The 20878-nt window shown below is 38.9% G+C and overlaps 1 protein-coding gene across 1 annotated transcript in view; it reads right to left on the minus strand.

Annotated features, from left to right (window-relative positions):
• AFF2 (ALF transcription elongation factor 2) overlaps window positions 1-20878 on the minus strand; it is a 241974-nt gene that overhangs the window by 117693 nt on the left and 103403 nt on the right. Inside the window, exons 5-7 of the mRNA XM_085319728.1 lie at window positions 9664-9750; window positions 6852-6888; window positions 6546-6597 (exon numbers count right to left, since the gene is read on the minus strand). Of these exons, the coding sequence (XP_085175854.1) occupies window positions 6546-6597; window positions 6852-6888; window positions 9664-9750 (176 nt within the window). The remainder of the gene's footprint in view (window positions 1-6545; window positions 6598-6851; window positions 6889-9663; window positions 9751-20878) is intronic.

Below are 20878 nucleotides of genomic sequence, written 5' to 3' on the forward strand. Positions count from 1 at the left end.
AGGATAATGGTAGCAATATAAGTTTGTCTGGATGGAAAGTGTAAAGCTGAGAAAAATGGGGTGGATTATTGGGGTTGTCAGAGGGATTCAGAGGAAAGATGCAATGGATTAAGCTGTGATATTAGGGAGAGTGGCTGTTAGCCTTACCTAGAATATTTAGGACACAAATTGGAATTTTTGAGCCCATTCTGATACTGTGAATGCCATGTTTCCTAGCAAAGTCCATTCTTCTTTCAAGCTTATCACCCATTTCAAATTATCACTGTTTTGCCGCGTGAYGCAGATGAATCTGGGTGACAACTTCCTCTTTTTGTCTTGAGCCACTTAAGTCCACAGAGCTAGTAAGATATGAGAGTAAGAATAAAAAGGTCTGGAGCAAAGAGCATTGGGACGAAAAGGAAAGGAATGACTTGGCTGTGAATTTGAAGTTTACCGACAGGTCTGAGTTAACAAAGGGAGCGGGCTGAGGTCGAAGCTAYGGCGAACAGAAAGCAAGCGAGAGGTTAGTTTACAGGCATTTTATCACACAGCCCACAGCTCTGAAATCAAATGGGTGGGAGAGGTACTGATTGTGGTGGCTTCCTCTGCTCTACCCTGCTGTACATTTTCAGATTTCCAGAGTACATTTGTTTTTCAAAATGAATGTTTGAAGTCATACTAAAGTTCGGAAGTGATTCCATCCCACAGAAATGTAAATTGGGAGGTCAGTCGGAGACTGGCCTCAAGCCATGAAGGCACAACATATGCTGCTGTGTTGCTGGCTGCCTGTAGAAAAGCTCCTTAAATTCAGGGAAACCAGTGGCAGATTTGCAATCTTACTGGTTTACAAAAAGGGAACTGATATGGAGTGGATAGGGAAATACATCCTGAATCCAAACACATCAGTGTGCKTTGTGTGCCTGTCCATATTAATATCAGCACATACTGTGATCACCACTCTGCAGTAGCATGCGTTTGCCTGTGATGCAGCAGTGCATCTTGCCTGAGTACAAAGTATTTCAACTGCTACCAGTTAGTTAGGGCAAATAAATGTTGAATTTTTAATGGGGCTTTATATAGTATCAGAGGAAATTYAAATGCTTCAATGCTTATTAAGGTTCCAATCAGCAAGGCTGGCAAGAATGCACTTGGTTAGTTTGTTTCAGGCATTCTTAAGGGCAGTAATTATATGTCTGTGATAGGCAAGAAAAATTATTCAACATTGATCAGCAAAATATAAGAGAATTAATTTAGTTCTGTTCACACAATCTTTTAAAATGATTTATAAACATGTCAGGAGAAAAGATCATGGAAAAGAATGTATTAGGAAATAACTTCATTTTGACAGGGAGGTTAAACTATATGTGAGCCAGCTGAAAAATGAAAACAAATTAAAAGTCTAATTTAGAAATTATTTTGAATAATGGGCTTATCTTCAAGGATACAGAGCTTTTAATTACGACACTGGGTTTTAGCATGTTTAACAGCAGCTGAAATGTTTAGCTAGTTTGCTTCTATAAGCAACTGGCCATAGKAAATGCTTGTGTATTGTAGTCCCAATTGCTCAGTACTCTGTTCAATAGCAGAAGCCTGCGGCACTGAGGAACAAAAGGATACCAGCTCGACTCCTTATCATTGCTCCAGATCCCAGATGATAACACCCAAGAACATATGTGGGCAAAAGGATGCAAAGCAAACTTCTAATTAACAAAACAAAACGATAAATATGGAAGATGAATGACATATAATCAGAACAGACCTTTTTATCTTCATTTTCTAGTTGTCCCTTTCATACGATGCACTGGAACTCTCTAAAGATTAATGGACTTCCAATTACATGCTACTGTTGTTTCACTTATCATAATTTGTACATGGCAGCAAAAGTCCGTTGTACCCCTGACTTTCCCAGTTTACTCAGAGGGAATATCTTTGGGACTTCCTGAGGCTAACAAACAGACAGCACTTACTTTTAATGGTTAAAGCTTGCYACATACTTGTTAAGAGAAAATAAGTGTACACTAGAAAAGAATACAGGCTATCAAAACTGTACAATCAATTGRCACTCATCAAAAACTGTAATTATAAACTAAAATTGCACCTTCTTCAGTGTATTATATCAGGGCTGGATTGTGACTGGAACTCAGATATAGAGTTGGATACATATCTAGAAACACTCCTCTTATGCCAGTTGGAGCTGAATTTTACAAGTTTTTATTTCGTATGATTAAACTGGAAATCATGCGTCTATATTGAATGAATCCCATTTAAAACAAACAAAAAAAAAAAGATTCCTTTCAAGGTTAGAATTCATCAGAGCTTCTTGATTTGAACGTTCTGAATAACAACATTACTTGTTGTCGCATTATCCAATATACAATCCTTGGTGTAAAATCCCCTTGATGTCTGATTACTCTTCATAAGGACCTCATGCTGATTCGTTTCAAACTGTGAATTACCTTTAATTCATAGCTTGAACGTGCTGCCAAATTTTGTTTTCCATGCTCCCAGGTGGCTGTCCCTGACACAGTGGAGAACATCCAAAGAGCCATTAGACACTTCTGAAAAGTAGTTAGATGTCAAGAAGCAGATTTCCATTTTCAAACAGGCTTCCATGAAGTGCTACGATAATCTCTAAGATTAGAAAAATACTGGCATTTACTGAAATATTTTTATAACTACGAAGTGAAATCCTGGCCCAGCTGAAACCAGCGGTGAGCCCTTTTTGAAAAATCCTTGCGAAAGTAACACATGAAGAGTTTTTAACTGCTTGTGTTGGTTTTGAGCCCACTGTATTTAGCTATTCTCTAGCCCCCACACAGGTTGTATATCATTAAGCATGATGGATCACAAAAATCTGATAAAGATAAAATGAGTTGTTTTTGTCTGATCCATAAAAATTTGCTGCTCTAAGTTTTTAATAGTTTCCGGTAGTTCACTGAGCCCATGAGAAGGACCTTTTAATACTGTATTAATACAGTAAGTATAGGAAGTCATTTTATGATAAGGAAAGAATACTATTATGATTACATTTTTTTTTTTAGCTAGGCTTTTATGGAAACTACCCAAGACTACTCTGCAGTATGATTTCGAAACACAGGATGTGCTTGATTAAAAAGGTTCTGGGTAGTTTCCAGCTGGAGAGAGGCCAAAGACTAACAACCAAACAGAACAAAAGAACTGGATGTCTGAGGATGACATACTTGCAGTGGTAATTATATAACAGAAACCCAAGTCAAGAGTTGAGAATGCACCCTTGAATTCATGGAAGTTGACAGAAAATCCTTCTCAGTGCAATTGCTTGCACCTTATCTGTTCCTCCTTACTGTGCTTCATAGCACACTAATCAGAGTAGACTGGTTGTAAACTGACTGCATGGTACCTAATCAATGGAGTTTTACAGTGAGTCTGAAGACAAAATGGGAAGCCAGCTGCCATAGTTTTACATAGCCTGATGTCAGCTATAAAAACACACAACAATACACAAACATGCGCATTCCCCAGAGTTCAAAATTTAATTTTCAAGAATTTTGAGTAGAAATTAAGATCTGATTCATTTAAATGAATCATTTAAATCAGTAAGGGTCACTCATGGACAGTGTAGGTACAGAATTTAGACAGGATCCCAACTATGGGGTTAGGTTTAGCTCAGCTGGTTAGAGCATGGTGCTGCTAATGCCAAGGTCGCGGGTTGAATCCCCAGTGGGGCTACGCTGAGGGTTGGACTAGATGATCTCCAGAGGTCCCTTCCAATCTTACCATTCTGTGATACTCTGCCTACTATTTCGCTTGCTGCAAAACATTTGGTGCTGGGTTTCTCCAGTATGTGGATGTGACATAATATATTAAATGTTTATACATTAAATATATTTCAGCTGTAAAAAGGATGAAATTCATATTTCAAAAAGATTTACTTGAGACAAGTTAGGCAACCACAAGTCATATGTATTGCATCACCCTTCAAAAGCAAGACATTGGTAAATGTATCCACCTTGCAGCATGTGGTGTCTGTTCTTTCCCCTAGAAGTACATGCCCAAAATATTGTCTTACAAAGATCATACATTCCTTTGGTCTGATATTCCACAATGCCAATGTTTCTACATCTGAATTTGGTAATAACATATAGGCAGCCTTACCGCTGGCACAGCATACAACATCATAGAGGCAAAGCACCCGTCCCTAAACATCCCTAAACATCTCTAAAAAAGCCATAGTGCTACTCTGTGATATAGTGAATGCCAGCACCTTAGTACCAATTCCTAAGGTTTTCTAATGATGCCAGTGGGATCTGTACGACTGTCACTTGGAGCAATATAAGTGGAAAACATAACATAACTTTCACGTGAGTTACATGTAAACTTAAAGAAGTTGGAAAATAACCCTTACTTTCTCTAGGAACTTTTCCAGGTTAAAAAGGTCTCTAACAAAGGGTATAGATGAACAAACCCAAATCCAGTCAGGTTTGATCAAGCTGAAGTAGCGATAGCAGGTCTCTGACAAAATACATGAGGAATTGGTGAGGGGTACAGGTAGGTCTGTAATTTTACTCACACAATCTAATATCCCTGAAACTGCCCAGTATTAGAAAGAACGAATTTTCAGTAATACAACTGCAATTTGATAAATATTATATTTTTAAAATACACAATGACTGCAGGGTCTCTAAATCTATCTGGGTCTGTTTGGATTGCACTATACACCTCTAACTATTCAATAATACTATTTTTTTCTTCCCCAGTCTCTGCTTTAATTTCATTATGCTCAACTTTGTCCTCAAGTAGGTAATTCCCACTGAAAGTGGTGGTAACTGCACACACAGATCTGAAGAAACAAATTGGCCTCGTAACAYCAAGTCTCACAGTGGACTGCCTTCTAACCTCCCAAAGCCCTATGGAAATCCTTGGAAGCTGCCTTAACAATTTTTCTGTAGTAAAAGAGAAAAAGTGATAGTAATGGGTTAGCTGATCTTCATTTGGAAGCTAAAAATAAAAGTAGCTTTATTGCAGCTCTGATCTCTCATGTGTAAAATCTATCACATACCATAGGAAGGCAGTTCATTGCAGCAGAAATCTGATTGATAGTACTGGAACTTTAGATCAAGCAGCAGAATAGAGAGCAACTGGTTCATAAAATGTACTCAGTGTCTTCGGGTTTTATATCAGGCTTCCTATAGAGAGCTTTGGTCCCATTAAATGCACTATATACCACTGAGCTCTGAAGCACTGTTCTTTTGAAATTCAGCTTATAACTATAAACCATGATTGACAAGTCTATTACCGTTGGTTACAAACTATTGAAATATTTTATTTTATGGTATACTCACTAAAAAAATTTTCACAGTGGAATCCAAATACACTTGCTTCAGGAGAAAAATCATTTTAAGATGTATTTTTTTTTCTTTTTTTTAGTAGAGAATGTGCTTGATGTTAGGTTTGGACCACTTAGATGTTCTTAAAATGAATGTTAACACTCTGTTAACTTGGCCTTCAGAGCCTGGTGATTAAAGCAACAGAGCTAGGACACCCACATTCTTGTCTCAGCTCTGCCACTGGCTTCYTCTGTAGTCACAGACAAATCATCGAACTCCAGTAAGTCCTAGGCTGTTCACAAATTTGCAGCAGTTTAAAAATCAACATATTTRAATTATTTTTAAAAAACCTATGTAGGTATCTCTGCATTGATTTTTCTTCACCTATATGAATTTAATTTAAATTGTGTCTTTAGCAAAATTAAGGGACCCACTAGAATCATTTTGAAGTCGTTTTAAATGAACACCCTGTATTTACATAAACTTTAGTTAAGCTACTACAGTTCTGTAATTAGTAGTTTACCACCATTTGAACACTAAAAAAATCACAGCTCTGAACTGAAATTGGACCAAGACATTTACGCCTTAAGGAAGTATCAAAACAACCACCTACTTTTCAAGATTATTTAATTCATATTCACAAACTACTTTGAAATCCTGGGTAAAAGTAAAGAAAAACCATGCAGTCTCAATTGTTTTCCAGTTTTACACCAGAGTAGCACCAAAGAAAAATGGTTTAACACAKTGGAGGATTAGCTCTTCCACAATTTTCAACTGTCATATTTATAGATCAGCTGTGATTTTCATCTAAGTGTATAAAACTCAAGACCTGCTTTTCAGTAACAGCAAGTATAATTGTTCCATACGATGTGTTTTACTCTCCTTCACTATATAAATGCTAAAATTTTTGCATCATCTGTTCATTGGGTTGCATTTTCTATTGTAAGAGGTTTAGTATCTGATGAGAGAAACATAAAAGTGATTTAATTTTGGCAAGCTGTACAGCTAAAATCAGCATTATTTCTGCTTAATAAACTCATCTTTCATACATATCTCTGTTAGCTAATGCTTAAAAAGAAACAGTAATAAGCAGTGAAAACATAAAACTGGTTTATGGCTAATTTTTAAGCACCGCTGAGAACACCTGAACACCAGGACAAGATTATGAATGAGCTAGATTTTAGTTACCTTTGGAGAAATAAGCTCTTTCTTTATGATAAATTTAAATCAAGACTTGAAGCTGGAAATAATAATACTTACGACTTCTGTGGCACTGACTTAGTTGCAACTTTCCCTGCTGGATCACTCCACTCTGCAAACAAAGGAAACACATTTTCAAATGTCAAAAGATTACTGTAGAATTAAAATGCACTCAAAGCTGTCAGCCCATCTAATTATACTTGGTTTCACAACATGCCACAAYGCATAACATGTAATAAAAAACGGAACTGATCTGTTTTAGCACCATAGAAATTAATTTTTCAGCCTTTGTTTTAATGATGCTAAGTAGAAAAAAATATATATACCCAACCCTGACTGTTAGGACTAAGGATGACGAAGACCTACTTTGTACATTGTATCCTGAGGTCAGATGTTGGGAGTCCTACAAAGAAGAACACACGACATGTCAGCATTAGTTAAATGAGATGAAGAAGGTAAAATACATTTTTGCTTGCAGATTAAGGGCAYATGGCATTAAACAAATAGGGAGGGAGTTTGCACAGGGAAGGGCTCATATGACTGCTAAGGCAATACCAGTGACATCAGTTTAAAAAAACATTAACTGAGGAGACAAAGCACCACTGAGGGACACTTTCACAGTTCAGACAAGAGCTTGTCCTCAGCTGCTGTAAATCGACACACTCGCTACGTGGAGTCACTGCACAGATTTATACCAGCAGTGGTCCAGCATTTTCAAATCTTGGCGATGGACATGTGTGTGGGGCATCTGTTGTGCAAAATTTAGTCCTTCGCATGAACGTAGCTATGCATCAAATTCAGCACCACTGCCTTTCTTTTTTGGTCTTGTTGCTAGAAAATGCAGTAACCTTTCATTGATAGTCAGTAATTTTATTTGAGCTGCAACATGTAGGAGTTGATAAAGACATAGGAGGCTGATCTCCACGTCATGGAAATTTGAGCAAATCCAGTGAAATYGATGGAAGTGCAGCAACTTTACACCAGCAAAGGATGTGGCTGCAATGTTGAGTGTGTTAATGTTGGGATTCTCATTGACTCACAATAACTAAACTGCTCCTTAATGTCATGATGTTTCCTTGCTTAGTTTTTCTCTAGGCTTTACAGTCCAGAGTGATTATAATCAGCTTTCCTTCCAAGCAGAGTTTGATGATTTGAAATTAAGGTGTTATTTACAACCTAGTCTTACAGCCAGGCACTACTTTGCTGGTAGTGTTACTTCTGTAGGATGTTAAAGTCATTAAAACCCTCACTGCACTTCCTCTCAGGGCATTATTAGTTCCTAATATTGTACTGTGCTGTCAGTCAGTCCCTTGTAAACTAAATCATGCCTTAAGAGTAAAAATGGCACTTTAAACTTGAATGTCAGAAGGATAAATTGTTCTGTTAAGTTCTACCTTTTTTATCACACTTTTTAACATACCTTTCTCATGAGGATACTTATATGTTTTAGTTAAGTTGAGAACTTCTARCAGAGCCTGTCTTTGGTTTTGTGGCTGCACAACTACCCATGTTATGTCTGAGATGCAACAATTTGGCTAGCTATAATTGATTTAGTGTGATGTTCTGAAGAGATACATTTCTGTTGCATTTTTTTTTACAGTAAAACTAACAAACTCAGAAACATTTATGTGCTTGCCTATTTCCTGAAATGCTAGCTTAAAAAATCCAATTTATATTTTATATTAAAGTCATATGGTTAACAATTTTAAGATCAACATTTAACCTGACCAGAAATGATTAACTTTGATGTGGATCTTAAAAGTTCAAAGAAAGCTTAATAAGAACAGAAAAAAACCAAACCAAAACAAGATTTTAGTTTCTCTGAGCCTGTGATTATATTGCTCTCACTTGAGATAGTGGCAGTCCGCAGGACATAGACCTGTTTATGTACAGCCTATAAAAAATACAGCATTAAATTAAGAGATAGTATAAATTAGAAAAATAAAGCTTCTAGTGGGCCAAAACTCAACTGTCACTTATAGATGTATTCACACAGGTATGAATCTGCCTTCACCTAAATGGGTTCAACTGACTCGAACCAGATTTACAGTGAGGATTAAACCCTTGTATGATTATGACTTATGATGCTTAATGCAGAARCAGTTAACTGAACTGATGCTGGCAGTGCTGGAGCAGTAACAATCGCATTCTCTTAAGATAAGGCATTGTAGGCACTGGCTTTGTTTTTTAAGGAGCCATAGATGCTCCTAATTTCATATGATTTCCACTTAAGTATGGAGGCTGCATTTCAGACAAGGGAATATCTGCCAAATAGATAAAATCAGTTAACGGGAAAATCACATTCCAGCTTTTAAAACAGGTATGATTGCTTGAACCATAATGTCAAGCAGTACCAGTACAGCTTTATGAGCTGTTTTCCAAGGCCCTGCCTCTAGAAAGAAACTTTTATGTAGCCTCATGTCAGAGTGGTGTAGTTTTTCTACCCTGGGGAAGTTCTCCATTCCCCAAACATCATCAGCTCATCACTGTTCAGATCCCAGCAAATGATACGTTTGGCAATGACTGCCTTGGGTGGGAGCTCTAGCTCTAACTGCACTACCAGACTCGTAGCCAGAAGGCAGCAACAGAATTTGGGCTCAAGACATGTTCAAATTAATGTGGCTTAACACTTCACTGCACGTCAGGTGAACTGCAGGTACTCTCCAGGCTTTTAGTGCAGCAAATTTCGAGTGCAATGCTTTTAACAAGGCAAATCCTGGGGCTTGTGTTTGTACAGCTCTCTGTCTGCTGGTACTTCGAGTGTGCACACAAGCAGATACCATAGCTCAGTTCATGAGGAGAAACTTTTTAAGCCCAACTAATTTGATCATGCAGCCTAAACCTCATCATGCAATCAATCATTGGAGGGAACAGAAGACCATTTAGCCATTGCATTGGACAAATAATGATGAAAGAAAAATAAACAAATAAAATATATTGTACTTGTGTAGAAAGACTCTTACAAAAACAGAGATAAGGTTCACTTTCTCTCTGCTATAACTTCTGCAGCTTTAAATAATCAGCCCTACCACTAACAACAGTTTGATTGGGAATTTTCAACTAAAAATAGTCTTAGAAATTTCTGAAATTGGAACCAATTACAAAAATAAACTCTCCAGCGAAGAACACTCAACAGAACAGCATGTTAATCAGGTCACTGTTAATAGCCTACTTGTACCTTGCTTGGGATAGAAAACTTGGTCTGCTCAGCCTTGCCAGGAGTGTGAATAGCAGTAAGAGGAGGAGGCCAGGAATGGGTCATCTCCTACGAAAGAAAAAAAAAGTTTTTGAAAACAAATTCATGTAAGTAAAAAAGAAAAGAAAGAGAGAGAAAGTGATCACATACTCTCCACAGAGCTTGGGGTGATGCCCCTGCTTAGGAAGTATCACCATCTATCCTTACATGGTAGATAAACATCTTAACTACCCAGTACGCAACACTTCCTGGGAAAAAGGGTGACAATAGGTTCTATTCATGAAAATTTCAACTATATGTGCTTTTACCAGGTGGCAGCTGCCTCCTCTTCCACRGTCAGTCTGTCGAGCTATATGTGGATGAAGCCATTATAAGAGTTTTACAGTGGGGTTTTATCTGCAAAGTCCAAGCAAGAAGTGGATCCTTCCTGGACTGCATAGGCACCCTTTATGGAYTGCATCTCCATAGTGGCAGAACAAGCCAGAGTCAGGTCTGAAAAGCTGGGGTAGGCTTGGAGAATGAGTGCCTGGTGTAGACGAGGGAGTGAGGGTGTCCTACGGGCCAAAGTGTTTTCTCATAGCACTGGCCCTCAGCACTTACTGTGGCACTCAACATCAAGTATCAGAGCACTCTGCAAGTGTGAGGAAGTGTTACCAATCCCATTTTATGATAAGGGACTGAGAGATCAGGTGACTGCCCGAGGTTACACAGAAAGCCTGCAGTTGGGTTGGAAACCTAACCTTCTTGTGAAGACCTGCACTACTGGACCATCTAAGCACCAGGCTCATTCTCTGTATCAATGTGATGAAGCATCATTTAAACCCCCGTTCCAATTGTCTTCGAAGAAACTACCCGCCTGCCCACGGCTATGGAATACAAAAAGAAGAGAAAGTTCACACCATGCCTGCTCTTACTGAGGGCCAGAACKGGGGCTTCTGTGGGAGCAAGCTGGGATGAGTTTCAAAAGAGGGGAAAAGATCGCTAAAATAGAGAAACAGCAGAAGTGTTGTTTTAGGCAAAGCTTACAAATACCCTTGTAATGAGTGTATTTTATGGTAGATGCTGCTGCATTCTCTCTTATCTTTGTTTTTAATTTAATAAATATTCAGACAGGCAGTAATACTTGTCTCTGGCAATCTTTGTCTTGGTTGTTTTTCTTTGCTTACAAAGCTCGGAGAAGACTTTTTTATGGGACAGGGGAGACAAAGAAAGAGAGAGTCTGATCTGGAAAGGTTTGCATGCAATGGCCTGATACTGACAGCATCAAAATGAAYGTCCTAGCAGCAGCTTCATGCTCCTCAAAGCCCAGGGCCAGCCGTGACAAAGCTTATGAGTACACAGGTTTCCGCAGGTGCCCTGACAACCACTGCTAACATTGCACAAGTGAAAATATACCATCACATAATTAATGTGATTAAATACCACATAAAATACGGTTCTTGCTGAAAAGGTAGTGTGGTGGGAGCATCTGGACTAAGACATGGCTTGGGTGGCTACAGCTGCCTGCTAATATGTATTTCTTTGAAGATCCAGTCAGCAAGCCTCTGCCTGAGCTAACAGGCCACACAGCCACAGCTCCTGCGGCGGGGGGTGAGCTTCGCCGGTTGCTTGAGCCATGGAGAGGGGAGGACACAAGTCTCCACACTCCTGTAACAGCGTCAGGTCTTGGCCCGTGGAGCTCAGACCTGTCCTCACYGCCCAAGCCCCCAAAAAGAGGAGGGAAGAGGCGGCTGTGAGCAGCCTGTCCTTCCCAGAAGGCGAGGTGGTGGCAGCAGCCCAGGCGCTGACACGATGAGGACATCACGCTGCACTGGCTGTCGGACTGCAGYGCAGAGGAAAGGGGAAAAGATCTAGTCAACTTTTCTGTGAGATAATATAACCCAAATCCTGTATGCCTGTGCCAGCTCCTATGTTACAGAGGCTGTTTTGTGGCAAATCTTTTCAGAGCAAAATGGTGAAACAGAGATTATATCATGTAATTAAAAGAAGGACACACAGACAGCCTGACTGAAGGCTGCACCAAACTATACACCAGCACTGCCATTAGAGGCTTAACCTCAGCCTCTCCCTGCCCAAGCAGAAAAGGCTGGACAGAGTCCCCAGGATTCATGGGAAGGGGATGCCAGCAAACATTGCTGAAAATTCACTGTCTAAATGCACCCAGTGTCCTTGAGTACCAACTCAGCAGGCTGAATTGCAAGAAAACCTCCTCATCTCCTTGTTAGGGGACACCCACACATAAAACTCCTGGAAAAAGGAAGAATGAGTGTGCTTTTATTTGAGGAAATTCAATTACAATGTAAGCAATCCTGATTCCACTGAGGTCAATGGCAAAAGTCAGCTTGAATGAAGCTGGGACTGACCCATTCAGGTAGATAGAAGCATCTTTCTGAGCATCGAGGTGCACGACAAAGGTATAAGCTAGGTATGACAGAAGCATCTTTTCACTTCAGTCATTGCTGAAAGACATAGTAGTGAATAGAAGTTCCAGAGAGGAYCACACATGCCAAACAACCTCAACCCCACACCCCGTAGGGACACGATTGCCTCCTTAACTCCCCTCCATGCTGTCCCTGAAAAACATGCTCATTGCTTTGGAGAATTGGGGCCTGAGGAGAAATGTTTAACCATCTGCAGGACTCTGCTGTTCTTTGCARTGCCCTGATTTTTTTGGCAGTCCCTCATTATTAAGTACTTGATAAGCTCCATTCTGTTTCATTTATGAAATCTGATATATCTACCTTCTAATAAATTATGACTGTAAAGAATCACTTACTTGAAGTGTGAGTGTTGTATGTGCATCTGTTAAGGTATACATGTAAACATCTCAGGTTATAAATATCTGGGAAAGAAGGAAGGGAATCACATTCCTTTTTTCTAGGAAAAGTTTAAAGTTTTATCAATCCAAATTTGGAAGTATTTAGAAATTCCTGGAAGTAACGATAACAAAACTGAGCATATGAAATRTTTTAAAGAGGAATTTAATGGAAACAAAGTAAGCCCACAAAATCGAGTTAGGATTTATTTTCACGTGGCTTGGACTTAAAATAATTCCAAAATCATGTTAACTGTAGGAGTGGGAAGATGACTGCTATGGAAGTATGCATTTTTTATAGACCTGAAGATTAAATGAGAAMGTAAACCTGCACAGTTTGTTGGCTTAAAAGTCACTGTGGTCCTCTGATGTAGTTACATCAAGCATCCTCCTTTCTGAAAATTATTTAAACATTGTTTTAATTGAATACATGTGTTTTATTTATTAGGGCTAGGCACGCTTGTCTCTTCAGCTGCGGCTGCTTTTTTTAGCTGTAAAAGCCCTCAGGTAAGTAACTAAGAAGTACACATGCAGAAGAGGTCTAACAAATCACCAAAAATATAACTTGTGCGAGTATACTGTTCAAGGGCTGCATAGGTTCAAGGCCAAATCAGGATTTAAGTGAAAGGAGAGGACTGAGGAAGGATTTAAGCTTGAATATTTCCAAGGAACAGATCAGAATGAGAGAATTGAGCACAGGAGATATGGGGCAGATGGTAAAATAGCTTTACAAAACCAGTCTCTAAAATTAATTGCCTCCTTCAAGATTTATTTCCTTTCTCCATATTTCATTTTTCCATCATTTCCTTCTCGCTCAAAGTGTGTGCAGTGTTTTTAAATACAGATAAAAGCATTGAGCCAAGCTCTAAGAGGTCATTATGAAAAAAATCAGCTAGCCCATGTGCTCTATGTCTCTACTGAGGCAGCTTCCCTTCCTCCAGTGCACATTAAACTGCTTAGCCTGATCTAATTTGAAGTCTCCCAAGACACAGGGCTCACGCTGCTTCCCTTGGGAGAATTGAGGGGAGACAAGAGAACAGTCTTCAATTACAGAAAGGGCTGTTGCAAAAGGAGAGAATAATCTGTTCTCCAGTTTTATGGTGGATATGAACTTAAACTGCAGCCAGAGATATTCCAGTAAGATGTAAGAAAAGGCTTTCTAATAGTAAGGACTGTGCCAGCACTGAAATAGATTGCTTGGGGAACTACACAGGCTCTGTCTTTGGAGGAAGACCTTTAAGACAAGATGAACACACACTAGTCAGGAAAGGCTCAGGCAGAATGATTTCTGTGCTAGGACAGGGAGGTACAGAAGATGATGCGATCTCTCAGACCCTTTCTTGCTCATTTTCCTTTTCCATAGTGTGACAAATCTTCGTTGGCCAAATGCTGCCCTTACTGCGACTTGTGGATGACAGATCCACAAAGCCATAGAAGAAGAAAGCAGCAATCCTGGTCTTTTTCTCCTCCTGCTCTGGCATTAGAGTCTATAAAGACTTAGGCACAGTTGCAGCACTGACAGTTTGCCTGTGTTGTGAGAGAAGGCCCGAGGAGCTGGGGGGAGGAAGAGTCATGCTGGACAGTTTTCTAACAATAAATGCAATCTGAGGGCATGGCTGCTATAAAGAGGTACCTTACCTCTTGTAATCTTCATGTCTACTCTYGGTCCTTTTGACTTTTAGCTAAATCTTTTGCCTTAAACTTTCTCCAAATTCTTGGTTACACCGTATGTTAAAGTTGAATTCAGGAAAAAATTAATACAGGATGAATAAATATTTTAAGTTTGTTACAAACTTGATGCTACAGCTTGTGCTAAGCAACCCATTGCCTTGATGGAATAAAGATAACCAACTGATTCACCATTTATTAAAGCCTCTATTAATGATTTATTAACCTTTTATTAACTATTTATCAGTGCAACCTTAGTATAAAATGTGTCTTGTTTCACAGCATCTTTCTGTTTTCTGCATTAACACAGACCTGATCAAACTCTCCCTGCTAGGAAGCCAGTAACGCATGAGGGGCAGCCACATTTTATATATGTGATGTATACTGAATTAAAAAACATCCYAGTCATTTCATCTATATGAAAAAGGCTAAAGCAAAATATATATGTACTTACATATGTGTATAAGCAAATGACGCTACAGCCTAAAGGAACACAAAGGAAATAAAGCTAAGAGATGTTTTTCATATGTATTTCTCATGTAGGAATGGAGAATTTGCATTAGCGCTTGGGAATATCCTGACTGGTAATCTGGCCTGCTTTATCCTGGGCCAAAGGCTTCCTGAAGGAGCGATCTAAGACACTTGCAAGGAGATGATAGATAAGTTCATGGATATGTATTTCATTATTATGTTTCAGTATTTAAATTTTTTTCTCAGCACCAAGAGGGTACCATATCTTTTTCCCTGTAGGGAAGAAAAAAAAAATTATAAAAATGATGTCAGTGATGGTCTGACGGCATCAAAGAGAAAGTCAGGTTTCCTGGTTTAAGGCAGAAAACTTTATATTCATGCAGGCATTTCAGCAAATTTATTATCAGTGACATGTCCAGTATATATTTTTGGAGACACGATGTGGCGGCATTTGCAAAAATGCTTTTGTTATCCTAAAATTTATCTTGTTACTGTACCCAGAACTACTAGAAAGCTATTTGAAAATACAGTGCACACCAATCCACGTTCCTTGTTCAAAAGCTAGAGTTTATTCTACAAAAAGCAACAATTTCCCTGACCATAATCTAAAAACATAGCATCTACCTTGTGGGTTTTCTCCATGGCTACAAATAAATTCCCTTTACTCAACTGGGGAATGGGATGCGTTCCACATACTGAGTGGCTTGCTGTTCCTTTCCAGAAATACGGAGGGAAAGGACAGACAAAAATGATATTCAGTGAAAATGAATATAGAAATTGTTTTAAAAGCTAACAGGGATTGACTATAAACATTACAGCATATGTTTTCCTTTCCTATTTTGCTAACATTTGGGAACAAGTTACAGAAAGAAAGTGATAGTAATAYGAACATTTTCTATTGAGCTTCCAGATACTCTTTGCCTCCCCTATAGCTCACACTTTTCAATATATTTTCCACATACTGTAGCTTTTATAACTAAAAACACTCATATTCTTTGCTTAGAGCATTTAGAAGGCAATAAAAAATAGCAAATCATGATTGATGTACTTATTGCTCTAATCAATCTTGTGCATGTGAAGAAAAACAATGTTCCATTACGGTGAGAAGATATCTCAGCTCAGGAGACTGTTTTAGGGAGAAAATAATGAAGCTACATCACTTCCATCAACCCACCACTGAATTTCCAATTTAGTAAGTCTGACACAACCCTAAAAGTAACCACAGTCTAAATGATAGTGTTTCTACACTGTCAAATGACTTTACTCCCTGCTGGGTCCTGGGCACCTAATGGTCCATGCTGTGTATACACTAGCTCTTCCCAGGCTTCCCTCTGAAATAGGTCAGAGAGTTCCCTCCAAGATGGCTCAGGATGATTCTCTTTGGGGCCTGCCTCAGGAAGTTATAATTATATATATATATATATAATATATATAATAGAACATTCTGAATTTGGTTCATGCTGCCCAGGACAGTCCTTCAACACTATCCCAAGCAGATTTTCTGCCCTCAGGCASCTTCTCACACCCTCCTGGCATTTTCAGGAACACGCTACACAACATCCTGGCRTCCTAGTATAAAAATCACAGTCCTAAAAGTTAATGGCATGCCTATATATATCCAGGTGTTTGCAGCCATGTGTACTAAACCCGTCTCCAGAAAGCCAAGCACCTTTACTCTCTCACTCTCAGTAACTATACTAATGATGTTGTTGCCCAACACATAGTCCCCAAGTTTTGCTGTGGACAGTAAGGCCAATGTAATACCTCCTGTTCTCAGCAGTTTCTCATCCCCACTGAGATGCAGAGCCATATCCCATTGATTTTATTCATTCAAAATGATACTTGCTTGTTACCATCTCCAGGGACTGCACATCTAATTTTCATGATGGCCCCAAGAGATAGGAAGTATGCATTGAACTGTTAAATACAACATAACATTCTGGCAGTGTAACAGTATAGTATAAACAAAGGCACAATAAGTAATAAAAAGCTAATTCTTTAAAAAGTTACTAATACCAACATATAATTTCATCTCTTCAATTTAAAAAACATTGGCAATGTTTCTCCAAGTAAATAAGCAACTATGTTTTGAAACTATTCACTGCTGGCACTTGTTTAAGGGAATCTGGTAATTTGTTCCATCCATCCTGAGCTTCAAAAGCAAAAAAGCATGTCTTGAATCGCCTATTTTCTTCTCTAAAACTTAGGGTTCACACCAAGAAGAGAGCAGAACTATAATTTACAGTTACAAAACAAGATTGTACCTACCCTGAGGCACTCCACTGTGCACATTTATACAATACATTACACCATCTCCTTTACATTGCCAGATGCAATCAGTTCATGCTTTTTTCACACAAAGTACCACGAGTTATATAGTCACATGACAAGACCATATCCATATAATTTATTATAAAACACATTTAATTTCTGGAGCTTTTATGCTAATGTAGTGAAAAAATAACATCTCCAAATTCACTATCAGGCAAAGCTAAATCACTAAGCTACAAARCATCCCATTCTGTAGAATTAGCACAGAAATGTTTTAAGCTCTACACTGTGCACTAGACTCATTTAGCCAGTTTATAACCAACATCCTGACAACATTAAGAAGCTGAGTCTAAAAATCTCCAAGGATTTGGAAGCACCAACTTGTGCCAGAAGACACTAGCTTTGATCTTAAAACAGGAGCATCAATTGTCTGAAATAGCATAAAGGGGGAAATTAATAAACCAGGCTAGGCAACTCATTTGAGTTTAAAGCCAAATTCTTTTGCATAAGCCATGATTTGATTTCATTAAAATTGGACTTGAAGTTGTTACTCATCAAGTACAAAGAAATGAAGCTACCACACACTGCTGTACAATACACATTGAAATCCTGTATAAAAGCTGCTTTTTGCCTCCAAAACCAAGTTTCTGCCAGATCTCTCTTATTCTGCTTACCACACAAGAAGTATTGCAACATGGGTTTTTCCTGAGTAAGTGTGCCAGGGCAGCATTTCTTTTCAATGTCGAGTGCTTCCCTTTTACATAGGTCTCATCAACACCTCAACTGGAATGGTATTAAAACAGTAATCTAAGGCTCATGTGCAGATGGACACCCAGAAAAGCTCAAGCTTGCTCTTACAGAAGCTATCCTTGTTCACCAGTTCCTTTTCTTCATCAGCTGTTGTTCTCCCTATCAGCCCACCATATGTCTCAGACTTGCTTCTCTCCTACTAAGTGAAAAATGCAGTCTCCCCAACAGCACACTATTATCTTCCCAGTGCCTAAGTCTGAGATCACAAATTTTTTAGGGGAAAGACTGTCTCATTTTTTGCCTTATGCAATGTCCAGGACAGTGGTGGAACATCACAGTGAATATTGACTGGACATAGCCAGCTTGAATAACACTCAGCAAGCCCTGGATGACCAGAAAACTCCTGCAACTGAAGCCTAATCATTGGATCATCTAATTTGGGACTGGTGTGTTTGCCAAAGATCAACCTATGGTTCTGGCCCTGTAACAGAGAGGCAGAGTCCATGCCATCACTCAGACTTAACCATTTATCTCTCTTCTTTTCCTGGAAGACCTAAGCAGCCCACCATGTGACTTGGCATTCATAATATTAATTTTAGCCTTTGGAAAAGAACAAATATTTCAGTCTGGATTTCCTTTTCCTTACTTGTGCCATGAAGCAGGTCTGGTCCTGCCTACTGCTGCGTCCTGTACCTCATGCCAGTATTATCCTTTGATTCTCTCCTGGTTTTTAAACCAATGGGTGTAAAAAAAAAAAAAAAAGGATGTGTGCTGCAGAAAATGTTGTGTAACAAATGCAGCAAATGCTTTTTTTGGCATGTCAGCCTTACCCAAATAAACCAGCTTAAAGAGTAAAGAAAACCAAAGCCAAAGCAAGCTGAGGTCTTTTTTTGATCTCCCTTAGGGTATGGAGGGGTTCCACAGTATTTCTGGTAGATAGATTCCCAGCCACATGTATGCATTTGATTCCTCATCTCCCAGCTCGTTCTTACAAAGCTAGTGAGTCTGAAGATGGAAACATTACACACTTAGAATGGTTGCAAAGATGTGTGACAGCTGAGGGTGCTTGGTCTCACACAGAGTAGTACTAATGTTTCAGATCAGCACGTTCAGACCACACATCAGGTGTATATATTCTGTGATTAGGTTTTCCATAACCTTCTGACAACAAATGACATTGAAACAAACCAACTCATAATAGCAGGGCTAAAAGCAGCCAAAGCCTTAGCCACCCTTCACCCAAACATTACACATTGTTCTTTTTCCCCAGGAAAACCAATGAATAAGGTGCAAAAGCCACAGCACTAAAAAGCAGGAAGCTTCGTGCTCCAGCACTTGGAAATGATGCATCTACATTACTAGATGATGACATGTATTGTCTTTGTTGCCTCTAGCTGGTCAAAAAGGAATAGCAAACTGCTCATGAGCAATAGTTTATCAGGGGTCATATGGTCAATTTGGATCACAGCTGGAGCAAGCCCAAGAAAAGACCACCCCGTAGAAGCATGGTTGCTAGTTAGCTCTAAGCAGTTAGTGCTGTTCGTAACTCCAGCAAGTGTCAAGCAATGACAATTACCAGTTATCATACAAAGTGGAACAGGAATAAACCTGCCAAAGAGTTTTTTTTGGTTTTTTTGTTTTTTGTTTTTTTTTTTTTACAGTATAGCATGTAATTTATTATCATGTTTGAGCAATTACCAAAAGGAGCTGTTGATCTCACTTTGCCAGAGAGATACAAAGGCTAGACACAGTAACACGGCATTCTTTTGAAGGATAACTTATGTTATAAGTGAAAGACACTATAAAATGACAACTCTGCTGCAAAAGGAGACAGAATGATACATTTAGCGAAATTCCCAGTCTAAGTCTTTTCAAAAAACACAAGCCGTTAGTGTAACATTCCTAAGGGTTGCTGCATCCTTTCAAACATGATAGCTTTCTTGTAGTTTACACTTATCGTATTAAGAAAAATGGTAATGAGGAGATCATGACAACTTCTTTTAAAAGTAACAATGACTCAATTGCCAAGGAAAAAAAGAAGAGTGATAACTGTTTTCATGGAAAAAAACCTTCAGTGAACACTTCACTCTTGAAGCTGTGTTCTCTTGTTTTTTTTGTTTTTTTTTTTCTCTGAACTCAGGAACAACAAGGGACTGCTCTTCAAAAAAATCTGAGCACTAGTTTGTATTTGTCTAGTACAACACTCCTTTTTCAGTTAAACTAGCAGCTCAGACCTCTTACTGAATAATTAGGGACTCCAGAGGTTAGAAATGATTTTTTAAAAAAATGAATAAATAGGAAAAGATTAATTGGCTTGATTTAAAAAAATTATCACTACTGGGAATGTTCTGCTACAAACAAAAAATGATTTTTTTTCCTGAGGTTGAGAAGAATATTTTTAAGCGTTGTTGTACCTTGGGGTGTGTGATGCAAACAACATATACTTTAATAGGCAATACTCATGTGGCAAGGAAATTCATGGACTACAAAGCCTTAAGGGGGCTTTGTAACACTCAGTGCTTGTATAATAAATTCCACCAAGAGTTCTCAAGGCAATCCTCACGGGAGATCAATACCCTCATTTTCCAACGTGGCTCCAGAGAGGTGAAATTCTGTCCATGACTTAAATCACCCACTAGGCCAACAGCAGATACAATGAACACTACTTTGGCCTTTTTTTCCCATTAGCAACCCATGCAAGCCTCCCTAGTCAGTCTATGTCCATATTGTCCTTGTTTTGCCCTGTGAAGGCCTTGATGGCATTAATTATTTTGATCTCCCTAGGAGGAAAAAAACAGAGTATTTACTTAGATATTGCACAGACCTTTTGGAACGGAGCAAAACTTTACAGAGGAGTTGTAAATTACAGAAAACAGAGGTTTTGAGTGAGACCCACAGTGGTGCCCTAGCCCTACGAGCATGGGTAGGCACTACGATAACATTTGCAGGAGACAGAATACACAGCACATGCAGAACACTGAACAAACATAAATCTGGGCACTTAGGTCTGAACTCTAGATTCAAGTGTGCAATCAGTTTTTATCTCTTGCCACTGAACAATGTTCAACAAAAACCTTAACATCTTGAACTAATAAAACCATCTTCCCTTCTAATGCTACAGCTTGACATTTTCTTCAGCTGACTTCTGCAAAGCTGGGTGCCTGGATGACTGCTTTTAAATCACAAAGAAGTGTGAGAAATTCCTTGGCCAGAAAAAAAAAA

The sequence above is a fragment of the Rhea americana genome, unplaced genomic scaffold (genome assembly GCF_003343005.1).
Source record: "Rhea americana isolate MKP2758 unplaced genomic scaffold, rheAme1 scaffold_6, whole genome shotgun sequence".
Classification (NCBI taxonomy): Eukaryota; Metazoa; Chordata; class Aves; order Rheiformes; family Rheidae; genus Rhea; species Rhea americana.